We start from the raw sequence: 23,650 nt of genomic DNA, 5'->3' as shown, positions 1-23,650 counted from the left end.
TTAGCAGTAAATGCTTCATCTTGGCTAAAACGGGGTCTTTTTGCATCCACAACCGAATATGTTGTGCGTCCACTGATAGGGTGTCCAAACAATTTTTAAAAAAAATATATATATTTTATTAAAGTTTACAAACACAATTTTTTCCCTTACAAATCAAAAAAAAAAGGTAACATGATAACTGCAAAATAACATTGTTTAACTAATATGGTAAACTAACCAAATAACACGAAGTAATACTCCTCCCCCCGCCCCCCCCCCCCCCTCTAGAAAACCCAAAAAATTTACCCCCCCCCCCCCCCCTCTGGGTTGCTGCTGCTGGTCATCTATCTTCCCCCTAACGTTCCGCTAGGTAGTCGAGGAACGGTTGCCACCGACTGGTAAACCCTTGAGCCGATCCTCTCAGCGCAAACTTCATCTGCTCTAGTTTTATGAACCCCGCCATATCGTTTATCCAGGCCTCCAGTGTGGGGGGGTTTCGCTTCCTTCCACATGAGTAAAATCCTACACCGGGCTACTAGGGACGCAAAGGCCACAACATCGGCCTCTTTCGCCTCCTGCACTCCCGACTCATCCGCTACTCCAAATATAGCTAACCCCCAGCCTGGCTTGACCCGGACCTTCACCACCTTCGAGATCACTCCCGTCACTCCCCTCCAATACCCCTCCAGTGCCGGACACAACCAAAACGTATGTGTGTGGTTCGCCGGGCTTCCCCCGCACCTCCCACACTTGTCCTCCACTCCGAAGAACTTGCTCAACCTTGCTCCCGTTATGTGTGCTCTATGCAGCACCTTAAATTGGATCAAGCTAAGCCTGGCACATGAGGAAGAGGAATTTACCCTGCTTAGGGCATCAGCCCACAAACCCTCCTCAATTTCCTCCCCGAGCTCTTCTTCCCATTTTCCCTTCAGTTCGCCCACCAGCTCCTCCCCCTCTTCTCTCATCTCCCGGTATATCCCTGACACTTTGCCCTCCCCGACCCACACCCCCGAAAGCACCCTGTCCTGGATCCCTTGTGTCGGGAGCAGCGGAAATTCTCTCACCAGTTGTTTCGTAAATGCTCTCACCTGCATATATCTAAAGAAATTTCCCCGGGGCAGCTCATACTTTTCCTCAAGCGCTCCCAAGCTCGCAAACGTCCTGTCTATAAATAAATCTCCCACTCTCCTGATTCCTACCCGGTGCCAGCTCTGGAATCCTCCGTCCAGCCTCCCTGGGGCAAACCTATGGTTGTTCCTGATCGGGGACCACACCGAGGCTCCCATCACACCCCTCTGTCGCCTCCATTGCCCCCAGATACTTAATGTTGCTGCCACCACTGGGTTTGTGGTAAATGTTTTTGGGGAAAGCGGTAGTGGCGCCGTCACCAGCGCTTTTAAACTCATCCCTTTGCAGGACTTCATCTCCAACCTTTTCCACGCTGCTCCCTCTCCCTCTATCATCCATTTACGAATCATTGCCACGTTGGCGGCCCAGTAGTAGTTGCCCAAAATCGGCAACACCAGTCCCCCTCTGTTTCTGCTACGTTGTAGAAACCCCCTCCTTACCCTCGGGGCCTTCCCTGCCCACACGAAGCTCGTGATGCTCCTATCTATTTTTTAAAGAAGGCCTTAGTGATCAGTATAGGGAGACATTGGAACACAAATAGGAACCTCAGGAGGACCATCATCTTAATTGCCTGCACTCTGCCCGCCAGTGACATCGGCTGCATGTCCCACCTTTTGAAATCCTCTTCCATTTGTTCCACCAACCGTGCCAGATTGAGTCTGTGTAAGGTTCCCCAGCTCCTGGCTATCTGAATCCCCAGGTATCGGAAGTTTCTTTCCACTCTCCTTAGCGGTAGGCCACCTATCCCTCTCCTCTGGTCCCCAGGGTGTATCACAAAAAGCTCACTCTTTCCCATGTTAAGCCTATATTCCGAGAAATCTCCAAACTCCCTCCATATCTGCATGACCTCTGTCATCCCCCCCACTGGGTCCATCACATACAGCAGTAGGTCATCCGCGTAGAGTGGCACTCAGTGTTCCTCTCCCCCTCTAATCACCCCTCTCCATTTTCTGGAGTCTCTCAGCGCTATGGCCAGTGGTTCAATTGCCAGCGCGAACAGTAATAGGGACAGCGGGCATCCCTGTCTTCCCCTGTGTAGTCGAAAATACTCCGACCTTTGCCGGCATGTGACCACTCTTGCCGTTGGGGCCCCATAGAAGAGTTTAACCCAGCTGACAAACCCGTCCCCGAACCTCCTCAGCACCTCCCATAGATACTCCCACTCCACCCTATCAAATGCCTTCTCTGCATCCATTGCCGCCACTATCGCTGCCTCCCCCTCTGCTGGGGGCATCATTATCACCCCTAATAGCCGTCGCACGTTGACATTTAGTTGTCTCCCCTTTACGAACCCGGTCTGATCTTCGTGCACCACCCCCGGGACACAATCCTCTATCCTCGTTGCCAGCACCTTTGCTAGCAACTTGGCGTCCACATTTAGCAGTGAGATAGGCCTATAGGACCCGCACTGCAGCGGATCTTTATCCCGCTTCAAGATTAGCGATATCGTCGCCTCCCGACATTGTCGAGGGTAGGGTCCTCTCTTCTCTGGCCTCGTTAAAGGTCCTTACCAGCAGCGGGGCCAACAAGTCCACATATTTTCTATAAAATTCCACCAGGAACCCATCTGGTCCCGGGGCCTTCCCTGCCTGCATGTTCCCCAGCCCCTTGGTAACCTCGTCCACCCCAATCGGCGCCACCAGGCCTTCCACCTCCTGCTCCTCCACCCTCGGGAACCTTAATTGGTCCAAAAACTGCCGCATCCCCTCTTTTCCCTCCGGGGGTTGGGACCTATATAGTCTCTCGTAGAAGGTCTTAATCACCTCGTTTATCTTCCCTGCTCTCCGCACCGTGGCTCCCATTTCATCCCTAATTCCCCCTATCTCCCTCGCCGCTGTCCTTTTTCGCAGCTGATGGTCCAACAGGTGACTCGCCTTTTCCCCATATTCATATCTCATCCCCTGTGCCTTCCTCCACTGTGCCTCCGCCCTCCTTGTGGTCAACAGGTCGAACTCCGTCTGGAGTCGATCCTCTCCCTGTATAGTCCTTCATCCGGGGCCTCCGCATATTTTTTATCTACCCTCAAAATCTCCCCAGTAGTCTTTCCCTTTCCTTGGCCTCTAGTTTCCCTTTGTGGGACCTGATGGAGATCAGCTCTCCTCTGACCACCGCCTTTAGTGCTTCCCATACTACTCCCACTCGGACCTCCCCATCGTCATTGGCCTCCAGGTACCTCTCGATACATCCTCGCACCCTTCCGCAGACTCCTTCATCCGCCAGTAATCCCACATCCAGTCGCCAGAGTGAACGCTGCTCCCTCTCCTCTCCTAATTCCAGGTCCACCCAGTGTGGGGCATGATCTGAAACTGCTATAGCTGAGTACTCAGTTCCTTCCATCCTCGAGATCAGTGACCTTCCCAAAACAAAGAAATCTATCCGGGAGTACACCTTGTGGACATGGGAGAAGAAGGAGAACTCTTTGGCCATCGGCCTAACAAATCGCCACGGATCCACTCCCCCCATTTGGTGCATAAACCCCCTAAGCACCTTGGCCGCTGCCGGCCTTTTTCCGGTCCTAGATCTAGATCTATCTAACCCTGGGTCCAACACGGTGTTGAAGTCCTGTCCCCCCCATTATCAGGTTTCCTACCTCCAGGTCCGGGATTCGTCCCAGCATCCGCTTCATAAATCCCGCATCATCCCAATTCGGGGCATATACGTTAACCAAAACGACCTCCATTCCCTGCAGTCTGCCACTCACCATCACATATCTGCCTCCGCTGTCTGCTACAATGTTCCTAGCCTCGAATGACACCCGTTTCCCCACCAGTATGGCCACCCCTCTGTTCTTTGCATCCAGCCCTGAGTGGAACACCTGTCCCACCCATCCTTTCCTTAACCTAACTTGGTCCGCCACCTTCAGGTGCGTCTCCTGAAGCATGGCCACGTCTGCCCTCAGTCCTTTCAAGTGCGCGAACACTCGGGCCCTCTTAATCGGCCCATTTAGGCCTCTCACGTTCCACGTGATCAGCCGAACTGGGGGGCTGCCTGCCCCCCTCCCCTGTCGACTAGCCATCACCCTCTCTGGGCCAGTCCCACGTCCCGGTTCCGCGCACCCACCCGTTCCCCAGGCGGCGCATTCCCGTCCCGACTTCCTTTCCTTTTACCTCTTCGATCTCTGCAGCAGCAACCCAGTTATCCCCCCCCCCCTGCTAGATCCCCATCTAGCATGGTTACTCCCCCCATATTGCTTCCGAAAGTCAGCTGACTTCAACTGACCCCGGCTTCTCCCGCTCTCTCCTTGACCCCCCCGTGTGGGGAACTCCCATCTACCTTGCGCCTATCTTCCCGCCATCATCTTTCTGGCGCGGGAACAAGAACAATAAGCCCCGTGTTCTCTAGAGCCATCCCGCCCCTCGTGGCGCAGCTCCCTCTGCCGCCCCACACCCATTCCCCCTCCCAAGCCTATGTCTCTTCTTCCCCCCCCCCCCCACCGACGCCCACATTTCTCTGTGGCCGGCCCTCCCCAATTTACATCTCTATGTACATCAGCATTGTCGTTTCCCCTCCAACATCAGTCCCTCAGTTCTGATCCAGTTTCTCGTTTTTAATGAAGGTCCATGCTTCTTCCGCCGTTTCATAGTAGTGATGCCTCTCCTGGTGCGTGACCCACAGTCGCGCCGGCTGCAACATCCCGAACTTCACCTTGTGTAGCACCTCCTTGGCTCGATTAAAACTCGCCCTCCTTCTCGCCACCTCCGCACTCCAATCCTGGTACACCCGTACCACCGCATTCTCCCATCTGCTACTCCGTACCTTTTTGGCCCATCTCAGAACCACCTCTCTATCATTGAAGCGATGAAATTGCACGATCGTCGCCCTAGGTGGTTCTCCCGCCTTTGGTCTCCTCACAGGGACCCGGTGGGCCCCTTCCACTTCCAAGGGGCCCGAGGGGGCCTCAGCTCCCATTAGCGAGTGTAGCATCGTGCTCATGTAAGCCCCGCCGTCCGCTCCTTCCACTCCCTCGGGGAGACCCAGGATCCGAAGGTTCTTTCTCCGTGATCTGTTTTCTAGGACTTCAATCCTTTCAATGCACTTTTTGTGGAGCGCCTCGTGCGTCTGCATTTTGACCGCCAGGCCCAGGATCTCGTCCTCGTTGTCAGTCACCTTCTGCTCCACCACGCGGAGCTCCATCTCCTGGGTCCTTTGTGTCTCCTTAAGCCCCTCAATTGCTTGTAGCATCGGGGCCAGCACCTCCTCCTTAAGCAGCTCAACACACCGTCTCAAAAATTCGTCTTGGTCCGGCCCCCATGTCGCCTAGGCTCCCTCCGCCGCCACCTTGCTCCTTTTTCCTTCTGCCCCTGTCCTCGAGGATTCTTCGCGATCTGGCCACCGCCGCCGATATTTTTCTTTTTCGTTGGGGGGGACTCCCTGTTTTCTCACCCCACACCGGGTTTCGTCCCGAAAAGACTCCCCGTTGGGGCTCTTAAAAGAGCCCGAAGGTTCGTTCGAGCTGGAGCCGCCGAAACGTGCGGCTTAGCTGGTCATTGCCGCAACCGGAAGTCGGGTGTCCAAACAATTTAGAGTCATTATTGTCTCCTCTACTTTCGGTATTAGCGGCGGGGTGTCTGGGAGGGGAAGTCTGCTCAAGGAATCTGCATTTGCTACTCGCGTTCCCGGTCTGTGCTCCAGAACGTATCTATACGCCGCCAGTAGCGACGTCCAGCGTTGGATTCTAGCTGATGCAATCGGGGGTATTGACTTGTCTTCTATTAATAACCCTAATAACGGCTTATGGTCCGTCACTATGGTGAATTTCCGTCCGTACAGATACTGGTGAAATTTTTTTACTGCAAATATCACCGCCAGTCCTTCCTTCTCGATTTGGGCGTACTTTCTCTCGGCCATCGCCAAGGTCCTCGAAGCATTGGGTATTGGCCGTTCTTCCCCATTCCTTCCTCTATGGGCTAAGACGGTTCCTACCCCATAAGGTGATGCGTCACACGTGACCACCAACTCCTTCCTTGGGTCATAATGCTCTAGGACATTTTTGGATGACAGCTGTTCCTTAATGTGCCTAAATGCTCGGTTTTGGCGGGCGGACCATTTCCATTCTTGTCCCTTTTTTAGTGGCTGGTGGAGGGGTTCTAGGATGGACGCCCTATTTTCAATAAAATTGCCATAATATGTGACCAACCCTAGAAATGATCGTAGCTCCTGGACCGTGGTGGGAGCTGGGGCTTCTTTTATTGCCCTTACTCTGTCTTCCAATGGGTGTAAGCCCGACTCGTCTCCTTTATATCCCAGGTACGTCACTTGTGGGGCCAGAAAAACACATTTTTCTCTTTTCAGCCGTATGCCTGCCTTTGTGAAACGCCTGAGCACTTCCTCCAGGTTCCTTAAGTGTTCCCTGTTTGTTCTACCCGTGACTAAGACATCGTCCAAATAAATCGCCACCTGCAGTCGTCCCTGCAGAATATTTTCCATCGTACGCTGGAATATAGCGCAGGCTGATGACACTCCGAAGGGCAGCCTAGCATTACAAAAAGTCCCTTCAGGGTGATCGTAGCGAACTTCTGGGAGTCCTTGTCCAGTTTTAACTGCAGGTAGGTGTGGCTCATGTCCAGTTTTGTGAACAAAAGCCCACCTGCCAATTTGGCACAGAGGTCGTCTATTTTCGGGATCGGGTGTTTGTCGAGCAGTGCGTATTTGTTTACCGTCTGTTTGAAATCTCCACAGAGACGTATCGAGCCGTCTGGCTTCAAAATTGGTACCACCGGCGCTGCCCATTCCGAGAACTGTACTGGTCTGATAATGCCGTCGCGCCGTAACCTTTCTATTTCGACATCTACTTTCTTCCTTAATGCAAAAGGTACCGGCTTGGCCTTACAAAATTTCGGAAGGGCTTCTGGGTCCACGTGCAAAGTTGCTTTGGCACCTCTAATTTCCCCCAAACCTTCTTGGAAGACCTCCGGGTATTTTTGGAGTACTCCACTCAACTGGCCGCTTCCACTCTGGAAAATTTTCATCCAATCTAAGTTTAGGTCTTTCAACCAGTTCGGTCCTATTAAGTTCGGTCCGGAGCCCTCTACTATCGTCAATGGTAATCTGAGCAATTGTTTGTCATATTCCACGGGTACATGAGTCGTGCCTAGAACTTCCAGGGGTTTGCCCATGTAGGTTTTAAGTTTCGTCAATGTTTTTGTTAGGGTTAGTGGCTGGGGTCCATCTTTGATTTTTAAAAAATGCTGCCACTCACATTACTGATACGGCCGCACCCGTGTCTATTTCCATTATTGTCGGCCGACCGTTCACCCATGGGGTAATCTTTTTTTAAATATATTTATTAAGATTTTTTAACAACACAATTTTTTCCCCATACAAGCAATAACCCCCCCCCCCCCCCCCGGTAACAAAATAGCACAGAATCGCACTGAGCAAGATATATACATGGCAAAATGGTATATTTACATAGCTTTATACACTGGCTCTCGCCCACATGTGCCAGTTTCCCCCGCCCTCCATGTTATCTCCCGCTCATCCATCCCCTCAAACAATCTCTCGTTCCCCCCGGTTGCAGCCGGCCTTCCTCTAACGCTCCATCCCTGCGCAGACCCTCTCAAGGCAAACTTCTTAATGAACCCGGCCATGTCGTTTATCCAGGCCTCCAGGCTAGGGGGCTTCGCCTCCTTCCACAATAGCAAGATCCTTCGCCGGGCTACTAGGGACGCAAAGGGCAGAATTCCGACCTCTTTCGCCTCCTGCACTCCCGGCTCCTCCACTACTCCGAATATTGCTAGCCCCCAGCTTGGCTTGACCCGGACTTTCGCCACCTGAGATATTGCTCCCGCCACTCCTCTCCAGAACCCCTCCAGTACCGGGCATGACCAAAACATGTGAACATGGTTCGCCGGGCTCCCTGAGCACCTTCCACATCTGTCCTCTACCCCAAAGAACCTACTCAACCTCGCCCCCGTCAAGTGCGCTCTGTGAACCACCTTAAATTGTATCCAGCTGAGCATGGCACATGAGGAGGAGGAATTAACCCTACCCAGGGCGTCAGCCTACAAACCTTCCTCTATCTCCTCCCCCAGCTCCTCCTCCCATTTACCCTTCAACTCTTCTGCTAGGGCTTCCCCCTCTTCTTTCATCTCTTGGTGTATTGCCGAAACCTTGCCCTTCCCGACCCATACACCCGAGATCACCCTGTCTTGAATTTCTTGTGCCGGGAGCGACGGGAATTCCCTGACCTGTCGCCTCACAAAAGCCTTCACCTGCATATATCTAAATGCATTTCCTGGGGGTAACTCAAACTTCTCCTCCAGTGCCCCTAGGCTCGCAAATGTCCCGTCAATGAACAGGTCCCCCATTCTTCTAATCCCCGCCCGATGCCAACCCAGGAACCCCCCGTCCATCTTCCCCGGGACAAACCGGTGGTTACCCCTGATCGGGGACCACACCGAGGCTCCCACTGCAGCCCTGTGCCGTCTCCACTGGCCCCAGATCCTTAACGTTGCCACCACCACCGGGCTCGTGGTATACTTTGATGGCGAGAACGGCAGCGGTGCCGTCACCAACGTCCCCAAGCTCGTTCCTTTACAGGACGCCATCTCCATCCTCTTCCATGCCGCCCCCTCTCCCTCCATAACCCACTTGTGGATTATCGCCACATTTGCTGCCCAGTAGTAGCTCCCTAGGTTTGGCAGCGCCAACCCTCCTTGGTCCCTACTGCGTTCCAGGAACCCTCTCCTTACCCTCGGTCTTATTTGCCCACACAAACCCCATAATACTCCTACTTACTCTCTTGAAAAAGCCCTTGGTGATCACGATGGAAGGCACTGAAACACAAACAAAAACCTCGGAAGGACCACCATTTTGACCGACTGCACGCTACCCGCCAACGAAAGCGGCAACATGTCCCATCTTTTGAAGTCCACCTCCATTTGGTCCACCAACCTCGACAGATTCAATTTGTGTAGGGCCCCACAACTCCTGGCTATCTGGATCCCCAGATACCGAAAACTCCCCGTCGCCCTCCTCAGCGGTAGGTCCCCTATCCCGCTTTCTTGGTCCCCTGCCTGTAATACAAAAAGCTCACTCTTCCCTACATTGAGCTTATAGCCCGAGAACTCCCCAAACTCCCTCAGAGTCTGCATGACCTCCACCATCCCCTCCATTGGGTCCGCCACGTACAGCAGCAGATTATCCGCGTATAGCGACACCCGGTTGCTCTTCTCCCCCTCGGACCACCCCCCTCCATTTATTAGACTCCCTCAGTGCTATGGCCAAGGGTTCGATCGCCAATGCAAACAACAGGGGGGACAGGGGGCACCCCTGCCTCGTTCCTCGGTACAGCCGAAAGTACTCCGACCTCCGCCGGTTCGTCACCACACTCGCCACCGGGGCACTATAAAGGAGCTTAACCCAGCTAATAAACCCTCCCCCGAACCCAAACCTACGCAATACCTCCGAGAGGTACTCCCACTCTACTCGGTCAAAGGCCTTTTCCGCGTCCATAGCTGCCACTATCTCCGCCTCTCCCTCCTCCGACATCATCATTATCACGTTTAAGAGCCGCCGCACGTTAGTGTTTAATTGCCTGCCCTTTACGAATCCCGTCTGGTCCTCGTGTATCACCCCCGGGACACAGTCCTCAATCCTCGTGGCCAGCACTTTTGCCAATAACTTAGCGTCCACATTGAGGAGCGAAATCGGCCTGTACGATCCACATTGCAGTGGGTCCTTGTCTCGCTTCAGAATCAAGGAAATTGCCGCCTCCGACATTGTCGGGGGCAAGGTCCCCTCCTCTCTTGCCTCGTTAAAGGTCCTCACGAGTAGCGGGGCCAATAGGTCCACATACTTTCTATAGAACTCCACCGGGAGCCCGTCCGGCCCCGGGGCCTTCCCCGCCTGCATACTCCCCAGACCCTTACTCAGCTCCTCCAACCCGATTGGTGCCCCCAAACCAGCCACCTCTTGCTCCTCCACCCTTGGGAACCACAGTTGGTCTAGGAATCGTCTCATCCCCTCTTTTCCCCCCCTGGGGGCTGGGATCTGTACAGCTCTTCGTAGAAGGCCTTGAATACCTTGTTTATTTTTGTTGCACTCTGAATCGTGGCTCCCCCTCCATCTTTGATTTCCCCCTATTTCCCTCGCTGCCGTCCTCTTACGGAGCTGGTGTGCCAGCATCCGACTGGCCTTTTCCCCGTACTCGTAGGTCGCCCCCTGCGCCTTCCTCCACTGTGCCTCCGCCTTCCCCGTGGTCAACAGGTCAAACTCCGTCTGGAGCCGTCGCCTTTCCCCAAGTAATCTCTCCTCCGGGGCCTCTGCGTATCTCCTGTCCACTCGCAAAATCTCCCCCACTAACCTCTCCCTTTCCATGCCCTCTGTCTTCTCCCTATGAGCCCTGATGGAGATTAGCTCTCCCCTGATCACCGCCTTCAACACCTCCCATACCACCCCCACGCGCACCTCCCCGTTGTCGTTGGCCTCCAAGTACCTTTCGATACACCCCCTCACCTTCCCACACACCACCTCATCTGCCAGCAGTCCCACGTCCAGCCACCACAGTGGGCGTTGGTCCCTCTCCTCTCCCAGCCCCATTTCCACCCAGTGCGGGGCATGGTCCGAAATGGCTATGGCCGAATACTCCGTCCCCTCCACCCTCGGGATGAGCGCCCTGCCCAGAACAAAGAAATCTATCCGGGAGTAGGCCTTGTGCACGTGGGAAAAGAAAGAAAATTCCCTGGCCTGCGGTCTTGCAAACCTCCATGGGTCCACTCCCCCCATCTGATCCATAACCCCCCTGAGCACCTTGGCCGCCGCCGGCCTCTTTCCCGTTCTTGATCTGGAGCGGTCCAGTGCTGGATCCAGCACTGTATTGAAGTCCCCTCCCATTATCAGTCCTCCTACCTCCAGGTCCGGAATGCACCCCAACATGCGCTTCATGAATCCAGCATCATCCCAGTTCGGGGCGTATACATTTACCAACACCACCCACGTCCCTTGCAACCTACCACTCACCATCACATATCTCCCTCAATTATCCACCGCCAGTGCAGCAGCAACCCTTTTTCCCCCCCTTCCTCCCCGCTAGATCCCTGTCTAGCTTTTTTGCTCCCCCATATCACTCCCGTAAGTCAGCTGACACCTGCTGACCCCGGCTTCCCCCGCCATCCCTTTGACCCCCCCGTTCCTTCATTCCCCTTCCCGCCTTTCTTCCCGCGCGCGCGGGAAAAGAACCCCGCGCTTTCCAAAGCCTGACCCGCCCCCTCTGGCGCAGCTCCTGTCGCAGCCTTGTCTCTCTCCCCCAGCCCATATAACATTCCCTGCGCGTGATTGACCCCCTATATACAAAAACCATCATACTTCAACCCTCAACAGCCCCCACCCTCACAAACCCTCAATTAGAGTCCAACTTTTCAGTTAGTATAAAGGTCCACGCTTCTTCGGGCGTTTCAAAGTAGTGGTGTTGGCCATTATGTGTAACCCACAGTCGCGCTGGCTGCAACATTCCAAATTTCACTCCTTTCCGATGCAGCACCGCTTTGGCCCGGTTGAAACCCGCTCTCCGCTTAGCGACCTCCGTGCTCCAGTCCGGGTATATTCTAATCTCAGCGTTGTCCCACTTGCTGCTCCGCTCCTTCTTGGCCCATTTCAGGACCCTCTCTCTGTCCGTTAACCGGTGAAATCTCACCACCATCGCCCTTGGCGGCTCATTTGCCTTGGGCTTCCTCGCCAGCACTCGGTGCGCCCCTTCCAGCTCCAGCAATCTCGGGGGGGCCTCCGCGCCCATGAGCGCCCCAATCATTGTGCCCGCATATGCTGCGGCGTCAGCCCCCTCCACTCCTTCTGGGAGACCCAGGATCCTCAGATTGTTCTCCAGGTCTTTGAGTCTTCCCGCCCACGTCTTGTGTAGCGCCTCGTGCCGCTCCACTTTCACCGCCAGGCCCAAGAGCTCGTCCTCATTCTCACTCACTTTGTCCTGGATCTTCACCTCGTGGGCTTTCTGGGTTGCCCCCTTCAATTATTGCCAACATAGGCGTCACCATCTCCTTTCGCAGCTCCTCGAAACAGCGCTTGATGAATTCCTGCATCTCCTCTTTGTCTCGGCCACAGCCATTTTGCTTGTTTTCCCTCTCTTCTCCCGCTGCTCCACTTTTTTGGCCGTTTCGCTGCGGGTCCAGTCCATACAAGTTAGTAGGGGACCTCTCTCCTCTCTTCCCCACGGGTTGGCTGTGAAAAAAGTTCAGTTGGGGCTCTTCTATCGAGCCCGAACGTTCGTGTTCGCAGGAGCTGCCGAATCGCGCGGCTTAGCTCCGCATAGCTGCAACCGGAAGCCCCCATGGGGTAATCTTAATAGGTTCTGCTTTCTTCGTCGCAATATTATATAACTGTTCCCCTTCGGAGGAGGAGGGGGCGTCGAGGTTGTGTACTTCCCTGCGTCCCCACCTGCTATTCCTCTTTTGCCACCTGCTTCTAGGGTTTCTGTCGCTGTTACCCCACTCTGTCTGGTGCCAGAAACGGTCCTTCTCTGTTGGGGGAGCCTCAGCCGTTAGTTCCTTCTGTCTCCAGTTAGTTCTAGCAGACTTGGGGGCAGTTCTGGGGTTTTCCTTTGGCCCTTTATTCCTCAGGCTTTTCCTGAGGGCGGCTATCTGGTAGCTGGACCCGTTGTGGTAGTCCCTCTCCCAGGTATCTACCTCCATTGGCATGCCCTGTAGTTCCTGCGCCCCACTTGCTGCCTTTTCTAGGGACAGTGCGAGCTGTAACGCCCGCCTGCAGTCTAGCTGCGTTTCCGCCAACAGGCGCTTCTGTATTGTGAGGTCGTTTATGCCACACATGATGAGGGGTGGTTTTGGGTCATAGTGCTCTTCCACCAATTTTGTTAATTCTTGGAACGGCGTATCGGGATAAGTTAGACTACGTATAATGTCAAAGGCTGAGGGTCTGCACGCCGACTGCAGTATAACCCGTTTCCTTCCGAATTCCATTATCTCATTGGCCTGGAGGAAGTAACATATTCTCTCTACATACTGGGACCAGTCCTCACTAGTCGGGTCGAATGCATCTAACTTCCCAAAAAGCGGCATGTTTGAAAGAGCAAGGCTTACCGGTACTCCGAGTGCGGCAGCTGGTCTCTGCAAGTTTTTATGTTTACCCCGTCGCCACTGTAATAATCCACAGGAGGCAGGGGTTCCGTCACCACACCAGTATTTATTTGCAATAACTATATACAAGAGCAGCTCCAAACAGTGCTGCTAGCATTCCAGTCAACTTCAGACTGCCTCACAAAGCCAACCCAGTTGCTTATATGGGCCCCTTCAATGAGCTATCATTGAGGGAGCTCATACTCCAATTGGCCAACCAATAATGCCAATTGGAGATCATTACAACGTGGTTTATTTTTGTTTGTTCAAAACTTGTGGAATCCTGTGGATTTATTATTTTAGCAAGTGTCTTGAATCTCAAACTTTGTCTACTTTAAACAATATGTTATTGGTTCCTAACCCTAACTGGATCTTACCAAAACTTCAGGATCTGGCCTAGGATCACACCTCACTTTTGCTTCTTTTGCCAATTACCTTAAATCTTTTCCCTCTCATTCTCAATCCTTTCACAATTGGAAACCGTTTCTCTCTATCTATTCTGTCCAGACCCCTTATGATTTTGAATACCTCTTATCATTTTAGCATTCTTTTCTCCAAGGAAAACAGTCCTACCTTCTCCAATCTATCTTCATAACTGAAGTTCCTCATCCCTGGGACTATTCTTGTGAATCTTTATTACACTCTTTCCAGTGGCTTCACATCCTTTCTAAAGAGTGGTGCCCAAAACTGGATGCAATATTCCAGCTGAGGTCAAACAATTCTCTTACACAGGTTCAACATAATCTCCTCAGCCTTGTACTCTGTTTTCCTATTAATAAAGCCTTGGATATTGTCTCCTTTATTAACCGTTCAATCAACCTATCCTGCCATCTTTAATGACTTAGACACAATATACCCAGGTGTTTCTGCTCTTGAACCCCCTTTATAATTATACCCTTTATTTTATATTTCTTTGCAAGCAGTGTAGGCATCTTGTTTCCAATTCTCCAGCTAAGCAAGCCCATCTACTGTTCTCTGATAACTTTCTAGCTGTTGACCCCTTAAATCAACAAAGTGCAATTGTCTTCAAGCTGCTTTAGTTGTATTCATCCCACTTTCTACATTTAAATGTTAATCTTTCCAGAACTAAATATTACCTCTGTAATATTGCTATGATGCATGACATAGGTATTTATAACTAACCATATACAAAAACGTTCACACAGCAAATGGTTGGGATGAGTGGCGGCACTGCCTGAGTATATGGTGGAGGGAAGTTCAGTCGAAGCATTCAAAAGAAAATTGGATTGTTACCTGAATAGGAAGAATGTGCAAGGTTACAGGGAGAGAGTGGGAGAATGGCACTAAGGGAATTGCTCATTTGGAGCCAAATGGGCCCCTTCCGAAAAAAATCGGCAATTCTGATTTTATGCATAGATTTGCTTTGTTAACACAGACCCAGATTGGACCTGGGGCATTACTGCTATGTTATGGCTTTGCATTCAACCACAGTGTATTTACAAATTTAACAATCAAGTGGATGATTTATTTTAGTTTATAGCTTATTTTTTTAGGATGGTGTCGGACCCTACAAAACTCCGTCCGTATCTGTTGGGTGCAATTGTCGCTCTTCCTAAATTTGAAATATTCAAGTTCTCATTCGCGATTTTAAAAGAGTCCAGTTAGAATTGACACTCGATACATCATGACATAAGCTGAATGATCAGACCTGCAACAGGGCAGGGCTGCTTTCCATTTAGCCTGGAAGGTTTTATTGCAACAGTAGAGAAAAATGTATCCTATGGCCCACCGATAGTGGGGAAAGAAGTTGTGATCATCTCTATTCAGCAGGATCTCCCTCTTAAAGAAAAAATACTTTACTCATGTACATTCTGTGATTTACTTGCTTTTTGGAGAAGATAATTTAGTAGAACCAGATTGATGCTGAAACTTAAGAACTTCACAGTTTGAAAGGGAAAATAAACCTCTGTGTATGACGTTTTTTCAGGTTGCCCTAAAGCACGTTTTGTTAATGTCTCCTAGGATGCTTAGAGGGAATGATCAAATCACAATATCTTTCAATTAATAAGTGTTTTTGTAATGCTTGCTATTATGTGCCTTGTATTGTTATCCAATTTAGCCAAAGTCATAGTGTTTACAAAGAACATAGAACTATATGTTTAAACCAAAGATAGTTTATTTTACACTACTTGAAATTGTTTGCATACTCTACTGAGTAACAGCTAACAAAATAATAGTATTGAATCTATGTTACAGTAATTAATTATCTCTCACTAATACAACCTACACTCTAACTCAACCTCACAATATCCTTCATCAACTTCTTCAACAGCATCTCCCACAGTTTCTCATCAGCTTTCTCCCAGAATGCTTAGAGACACAGCCTTTTATAAAACTACTCTGATGCCATCTAGTGTTGATATACACAAACATCTTCTTGTTTACCCTTTACTCTCCTTAGATTATACATATCATTACACATATGTGCACTCTTCAATGATTTAATTTTGTCACTTCCCCAACTACACAGGTTTATCAGGCAAACTGATTTTCTACTAATCTGCCAACTGCTCCTGGAGTTAATTATAATTATATTTGTCAGGTATTTACTTGGTATATACTGCCACATGAAGTGACTGTTGACCTTATTGAGCAGTAAAATAATGCAGATTACACACCAAATGCTGCTTTACGGGGTGATGACAAACTGTTGTTGAACTTCAATTTGGTAGCTTATATACTTGACTACAATGGGACCTGCAGATCACAAAAGGTTAATCTTAGACACAAGTATACAGCAAGCTGTTTATGGTTAAAACTTTAATGATTCTTAGTAGTTCTCCTCTTCGTGATCGTCAAGTGCATGTAACTAAATTAAGCTAAAGGAATTGTTTGGGTTGTAAATGTTAGCAGGCCAAAAGTGCTCATTAATGTGACCTTCAGACAGTTCAGCTGCCATTAAATAATGTTCCAGATGGTTTTGCAGCAGGCAGGAACACTTTAAATTTTAGGAAGGTCACAAGTTTGTTTTTGTAAGTTCCAAATGTTTTATAGGTTGGGTTTTCTCTTAACTGTCCACCGGGGTTACTTCTGATTATTATTATTTCCTGTGTGGACGAAGGCTGAGTTACATTGCCAAGTTCCCATTCAGTGTCTCTCCTGCTACTCTGTCCCTCAAAAAAAGCATGCAGTCCACAAAAGGACTTTGCAGCAGAAAAATAGGAGAGATTACCTGTCCAAAACAACCGTGCAGGGAAGTGATTTTTTTTTTTAAAGGAATGTCTTTCTGGCTAGCTGTCTGGTCTTTCTCCAGACAGTTGACAGCAAATCTAAATTGAATATGGAGTCCAAAATTATTCTGAAGAATGAAGAATATTCTTGCTATGTATGTAATCCAGGTTTCAATACATTCCGATGGAGTGAACTGCTTAAATCAGAAATGGAATGTGATGAAATTTTGATCAGAGCTGTCAATTTTTTTTTTTCATGAATGGGTATCGAGATTGCTGCATTTTGACTTGTAACATTTCCCTTTAGGAAGTGAAGAAGGAATTTGTCAGAGAGCAGCGTTTTCATTCTTCTGCTGTACCTCCTCTTCGACGCGCAAAATCCCTTGACAGAAGAACCACTGAATCCATAATGACGGTAAAACTGTTGTCTTCATAGCATTGCAGTTGCTTGTGATTTTTATATACAGTCATATTTATTCCAATCAACAATCAAAAATCTGACTGAAACTTCCTCAATGCCTCACTGAGTTTATCCAGTTAGCAGTTGAGCAATGCAGACACAAAACACACTGATTCCAATCATGTACTGCATCGAGTTAGCTAATGTTAGTTTGAATAATTGTAGGCATTCTATATAATTGGTTACAGTGCCCCTGGATTGAAGAGTGGAAAAATCATTCAAAGTCCATTGACCTCTTTCAGGAAAATGTGCATGTGTGGACCTCGAAGGACAAAATCTAGATTGGCTATGATCCCAACATGTTTGAATATTCTGATGCATGTGAACATCGGCCACTTGAATAAGGTGCTGGAGAATTGCCAGGGTCTGTGAATCCCTACTTCTGAACAAAGAAGTGTACAGCACAGGAACAGGCCCTTCGGCCCTCCAAGTCCGTGCCGACCATGCTGCCCGACTAAACTACAATCTTCAACACTTCCTGGGTCCGTATCCGTCTATTCCCATCCTATTCATGTATTTGTCAAGATGCCCCTTAAATGTCACTAACGTGAAAGAAGGTCTATACCTACAGGAGGAAAATGTTTCATGAGTGACCATTGAAGTGGGTATAAAATAGTTCCACAAAGGCAACATAATATTACATATAATACTAGCATCCCTTCATTGTGAAAAGGAGCCTCTAACACCTTGAATAGAAAACACCAAATGATTGGAAACACATTTCTATAGCTAACATTCCAAATGCAAACAAGGAATGAGGTAATAACTGGTCAAGTGATTGGTAAAATCTTTTTTTATTCTTTTGTGGGATGTTGGCATCTCCGGCAAAGCCAGCATTTATTGGCTGTCCCTAATTGCCCTTGAACTGAGTAGTTGAACAGTCAACCGCATTGCTGTGGTCCTGGAGTCACACATAGACCAGTTTGGGTAAGGGTGGCAGATATCCTTCCCTAAAGGGCGTTAGTGAACCAGATGGGTATTTAACTGATAGTTCACCATTACTGAGACTAGATTTATAATTCCAAATTTATTAATTGAATTCCAGTTTCACCAGCTGCCGTGAACCCATGTCCCCAGAGCATTTGCATGGTTATATGGATTACAAGTCAAATAACATTACAATTACGCCACCATATTCCTGTCTACTCTGCTACCAATGCAGAAAGAAGCTTTGGATGCAATTTGAAGTCCACACATTCCACAGATATTTCTGTGATATGAGTATTTTTGAATTAGATCCAGTTGATTGTCAATGCAACTATTTGCGTATTCTATATTCACACTCATCAAGCTAGATTAAACTGCTATGTGACAGATTGACATACAGCAGGCACATCAAAACCCTGGACAAGAACCACCAGTACTGCCTCTGCAAAATTCTGCAAATCCATTGGCAGAAGGGGCACACCAGCATCTATGTTCTCGCTCAGGCCAGGGTCGAAGCATTGACCATGCTTGATCAGCTCTGCAGCCAAATCGCCTGCATGCCTGACACGTGACTCCTGAAACAAGCGCTCTGTTCAGAGCTGCGGCACAGCAAGTGAGCCACAGGAAATCAGAGGAAACCCTTCAAGGCCTTGGAAAAAGTGCAAAATCCCCACCAATACTCGAGAATCCCTGACCCCAAACCCCTTGAAGTGGAGGTAAAGCATCCGGGAAGGAGATGAACATCTCAGTTTCATCGCCAAGAGCAAGCTGATGCCAAGTATCAACAGCGAAAGAAACGCGTGGCAACCTGGGCACCCCACCCATCTGCTCCTCCAATCACCATCTGCCCCACCTGTGATAGAGACCGTTAGGTTGCACATTAGACTCCTCAGTCATCTGAAAACTAATTTTTTAGTGTGAAGCAAGTTATGAAGCAAGGGACAGCCTGCGAGAAGAGACCGATTTGTCCTGATAACTGACTTTATGGTTCCTATTTAAAAAGGGTTGTAGAGAAAAGCCTGGGATCTACAGACCAGTGAGCCTCAGTAGTAGGGAAACCATTGGAGGAAATTCTGAAGGAGAGAATCTTTCTCCACTTGGAGAGGCATGGTTTGATCAGGGATAGTCAGCATGGCTTTGTCAGAGGGAGATCATGCTGAACAAATTTGATGGAATTTTTTGAGGAGGTGACCAGGTTGTCGTGTTATGTACTCTGGGATAACACCGGCTGCAACTGGATGCAGCTTTAACCAAAAGGTACTCCAGATCTTGAAATTAGTTCAATCTGATTTATTGAATCAGTAGCACAGTTAGCACAGTTCCCTATGAGTTTGACTCTCTGCTAACCTAAGTGTGGTTACTTTGTCTGACTGAACCAGACTAGATCTTAGCCACGTGCTGGAGGTGTGATACTGTAAATACACCCTGACTCACTCTGTAGATGTTCATCAGTGGAAAGAGGCGGAGTGCGAGTGCCTCATGCCTTTTATAGTGAGATACCACCCCTGAGTGTCCTGCCTGCTCATTGGTCATGTCCTTTTCTCTGTATTCATTAGATGTCTGTCTGTGCCTGTCTGTATATCATTATCTGCGTGTCTGCATATTGTTATGGACGAGGCCTTTTCAGAACCCCAAAATGTATTATGGCGTTCAACCAACTTCACCCTTTAATGGATTTGTTGCTTTTCCTAGCACATGGCTTTTTCCCTAGGTGTGGGATTACAATTATGGACATGTGGGTTTTTTAACACAAAACACTGTTTATTCCATGAACTCAACTTAACATCTTAAATAAACATTGGATGTCTTAACACCCCTTACTTCAAAGGCAACTCAGAAAATATTGCAACAGTAAATAACTCCTTTAAATGTTCCTTCAAACTTCCAAGAGACTTAAAACCTTTAAACAGTGTCACATCAGGTTAAAGGATATATATATTTTCTGTAGAATGGCAGAGATATATTAGCTTGGTTGATTTCAGCTCCAGCATCTTGTTTTTTTCCTGCAGCTCTCTGGACACACACAGACACACACAAGCTGCTTTCTCCAACTGCAAAACTAAACTGCAAAACCTGCAGCTCTCTGGAAACACACACACTGCTTTTTAAACTGCAACTAAAAACCTGCAGTAGCTCCATTATTTCTCCTGTCGACGCACTCAGTTCCGACACGTACAGCAACAAGTCGTCAGCATATAAGGGCACCCTATGCTCTATCAAACCCCCCCCCCCCCGCACTATTCCTTTCCATGCTCCCGAACTTCTTAATGCGATGGCCAACGGCTCAATCGCAAGTGCAAACAGCAGGGGTCCCCTGTCTCGTCATCCCTGTCTCGTCCCACGGTGGAGAGAAATGTATCTCAAACTGATATTTATGCGGACACTCGCCTTCGGCTCCTTATATAATAGCTTTACCCAGTTCACAAATCTTGGTCCGATCCCAAATCGCTCCAGCACTGCCATCAGGTGCCCCCCATTCTACCTGATCAAATGCCTTCTCGGCGTCCAATGCCACAACCACCTCTGTTTCCTTCCCTTCCGCCGGTGCCATAACGACGTTCAAAATCCTCCTAATGTTCAAAAACAGCTGCCTCCCTTTCACGAACCCCGTCTGATCCTCCCCTATCACCTTCGGGAGGCACTCCTCCAGCCTACCCGCCAGTACCTTCGCCAACACTTTTGCGTCCACATTCAGAAGTGATATTGACCAATACGACCCACACTCCGTCGGATCCTTATTTTTTTTAGCAACAGTGAAATCGATGCCTGCCCCAAGGTTTGTGGCAACACCCCCTTCCCTGTCGCTTCTTCAAACAGCCCCACCATCAGGGGCGGCAACCTATCCTTGAATTTTTTGTAATATTCCACCGGAAACCCATCCGGCCTCGCCACCTTCCCCGACTGCATGCTCCCAATCGCATCCTTTACCTCCTGCTCCACTATTGCTCCTTCTAATGTAGCCCTGTCAATCTGACTTATTCTTTTTTTTTTTTAAAAAAAGGGGGAGAGAAAAAAAACTTTTACCAAACTTCCTTAAACCTTCTTTCTTCTCTACATTCAGCCAGAGCTCCCCTGAGACCAGGCTTCAGCTTTCTTCCTTCCTCCTAGGTGGGAGCCATCCGATGTGGAGCACCCTCCCTACATAGTGCCCTGGCCTCGGGCCTGCCGCCTCGGCCTCCTCGTAGCCTTGCCCCCGCTGCTCTGACCTCAACGCCGTGCTGGGCTCAGCGCCTCAGCCCCCGACACTTGCGCGGGGTTCTTCGCCGGTTTTTAAACCGGCCCCGCTGGCTGCTCGTGACGGGGGGTGGGTGAAGACTCGGGGATTTCCCTGAAAACGCCGCGAATCGCGGCCACCGGCGGGAGCTCTTTTTGCTGCGGCCGCCCTGCTCGCCCACGCCACTGGAAGTCATGATTCTATGACTTTAATTCTATGATTCACTGAATTCAATGAGAGTTTCTGGTAATTCTGGCCCTTTTAAAATGACTAATTGCAGCATTTCTGTTTTATCTAAAATAGAACCACCAGCACAATTTAGTATTCTGTGCTGCAAGAAGGTTTTCTAATGGTACTCCAAACATTTCTTGTACCTATTAGCCAGAATTATATTTACACATACGGGAAGGACGAACATTATAATAATACGGGAGGCATTGGAATAATACTTTCAACGCACTTAATTTAGCTGATTGACTGAAGTTATTTGTGCAATACATATTGCTGTAATTGAATCTACAAAATGTCTCTTTTTAACCAATGCCAGATGCTGCGATTTTGGTTTGAAATTGGGGTTTTTGCTACATTAATGCTGCAAATTTGTCAAGCAATTATGCTTCAAATGTTTACAGCTTTAACGTCAAAGATCAATGCATTAACCTTTTTTTTTAGAAATTATGATTTAGCCTAATTGTGGTTCACTGATTATTTTCATCACCATTACTTGCTAATGATCACTGATACTAAAAATCCTATATTCTTAAAACTTTGAACAGGAAGGGACCATTAAACCTAACAACTCTTTCTTTTAAATATACCTAAAACTGATCCCAAATTGTTGCACAACTATCCAGTAACAAAGACTGAACATTTAGCTAGAATTGAACATCTTACCAAAAGGTTCCTGAGTTTTCCTTTTTCCCTTTGAATAGCAAAAGTTCAGGTTGGGGGGGATGGGTTCACACAATCACAATGATATGTTTCTTATTTAAGGATGAAATGAGGATAAATTTCTTCACTCGGCAGTTTGAGAATCTTTTGAAATTTTCCACCCCAAAGATCTATGGGTGCCCCATCATTAAGTATAGTCACAACTAAGATTGATAGCGGTTCAATCCTTCAGTGAGTTGAGGGGTATGGGGAGCAGGTAGCAGAGTGGAGTTGAGGTACATCATCAGCCATGACTATGGTGAATGGCGGAGCAGGCTCAAAGGGTCGAATGGTCTACTCCTGCTCCTATTTATGTTCCTATCTTTTCCCCCCTTGTCCTTTCATTGCCCTGTGCCCCGTCTGCATGGCTCAGATTTTACTTCCAAACCAGTGGGCGAGGTAAATTCTGACCTTTTGAATTCATGTTCTACGTGTACATGCCTGTATAAGTGGACAAGAATGAAAAACATGTAGTTCTACATAATGAACTGTCATTTTGTCATGTGCCTGTATAGAAATTTATCCAATCTATGGCCTCATGTTTTAATATGTTAAAGGCACTATGGGAGGGATTTTATGATGTCCCCATGGTGTGTTTCTCGGCGGCGGAAGATGGCCTGCCGTTGGCCAGCGGTGGGATCTTCTGGTCCTGCTCCTGTCAATGGGATTTGGGGATTTTGCTCTCTTTCCCTTCTCTCCCTCCTTACAAATTCAGCCAGAAACTGAACTTTCCTGGAATAAAGAGTACTCCTGTGTTTGTGTGAAACTGTAAATGAATTATAACGGTACTTTCAAGTGTGTCCAGAACAATAATATGGGCAGCACGGTAGCACAGGGGGTAGCACTGTTGCTTCACAGCTCCAGGGTCCCAGATTCGATTCCCGGCTTGGGTCACTGTCTGTGTGGAGTCTGCACGTTCTCCCTGTGTCCGCGTGGGTTTCCTCCGGGTGGCTCCAGTTTCCTCTCTCAAGTCACCCTGCCAGGTGAATTGGATATTCTGAATTTTCTCTCTGTGTACCCGAACAGGCGCCGGAATGTGGCGAATAGGGGCTTCTCTCAGTAACTTCATTGCAGTGTAAATGTAAGCCTACTTGTGACAATAAAGATTATTGTTATTATTAAACCCTAGATTGGTAAAATAGACCCACAACATTTATTTGACTCATTACATTTCAAAAGTTGTACCTATAGTACCTGTAATTTTAAATTAAAGGATAGAAGTTCATTTTGTTAAATGTTAAAATCACACTTTGAACTTCCTGTGCAACTCTGGGCATCCCATTTTTAAAATTAATGCATTAGTGAAAGGTTAAGCAGAACGTTTAATGAATTTAATATTTTAGAACTTGCCAAAAGAGACGCACAATAAACTGGTTTTCAGTACAGAAAATAACCCAGAGAGGAGATATGACCTAGATACTTTAAACATATGAGAGGGAAGCAGATTATTTAGCTTGGGCTATGATTTGAATATGAACTTGAAATGAATAGATTTCAAAATGAGTGGTTCAATTAGACTTTTTAACCTAACAAAAGGGTGGGATGTGAAACATCAAAATTCCTTTAAATTCCTACTCAATTCTTTAAAAATAAACTGGCTAAGTATATGTTCATGAATATGTACATTAAAAAGATAAAAATGAATTAATTTAATACTTGTTGAGGTGCAGTAGCACTTGTTCTGTGATTATAAAAATGTCAACTGTGAAATTTAATGAGTTAGCATTGAACAAAA

At 48.4% G+C, this 23,650-nt stretch overlaps 1 protein-coding gene across 2 annotated transcripts in view; it reads left to right on the top strand.

The window, feature by feature from the left end:
* The window catches only part of LOC140395378 (uncharacterized), a 663,783-nt gene that overhangs the window by 447,644 nt on the left and 192,489 nt on the right, over positions 1–23,650 (top strand). For both annotated transcript variants that reach the window (XM_072483065.1, XM_072483066.1), the window contains exon 9: positions 16,692–16,799. In XM_072483065.1, coding sequence (XP_072339166.1) covers positions 16,692–16,799 — 108 coding nt within the window. The remainder of the gene's footprint in view (positions 1–16,691; positions 16,800–23,650) is intronic.

The sequence above is a fragment of the Scyliorhinus torazame genome, chromosome 18 (genome assembly GCF_047496885.1).
Source record: "Scyliorhinus torazame isolate Kashiwa2021f chromosome 18, sScyTor2.1, whole genome shotgun sequence".
Classification (NCBI taxonomy): domain Eukaryota; kingdom Metazoa; phylum Chordata; class Chondrichthyes; order Carcharhiniformes; family Scyliorhinidae; genus Scyliorhinus; species Scyliorhinus torazame.
This window is presented reverse-complemented; position numbering and strand designations above follow the sequence as displayed.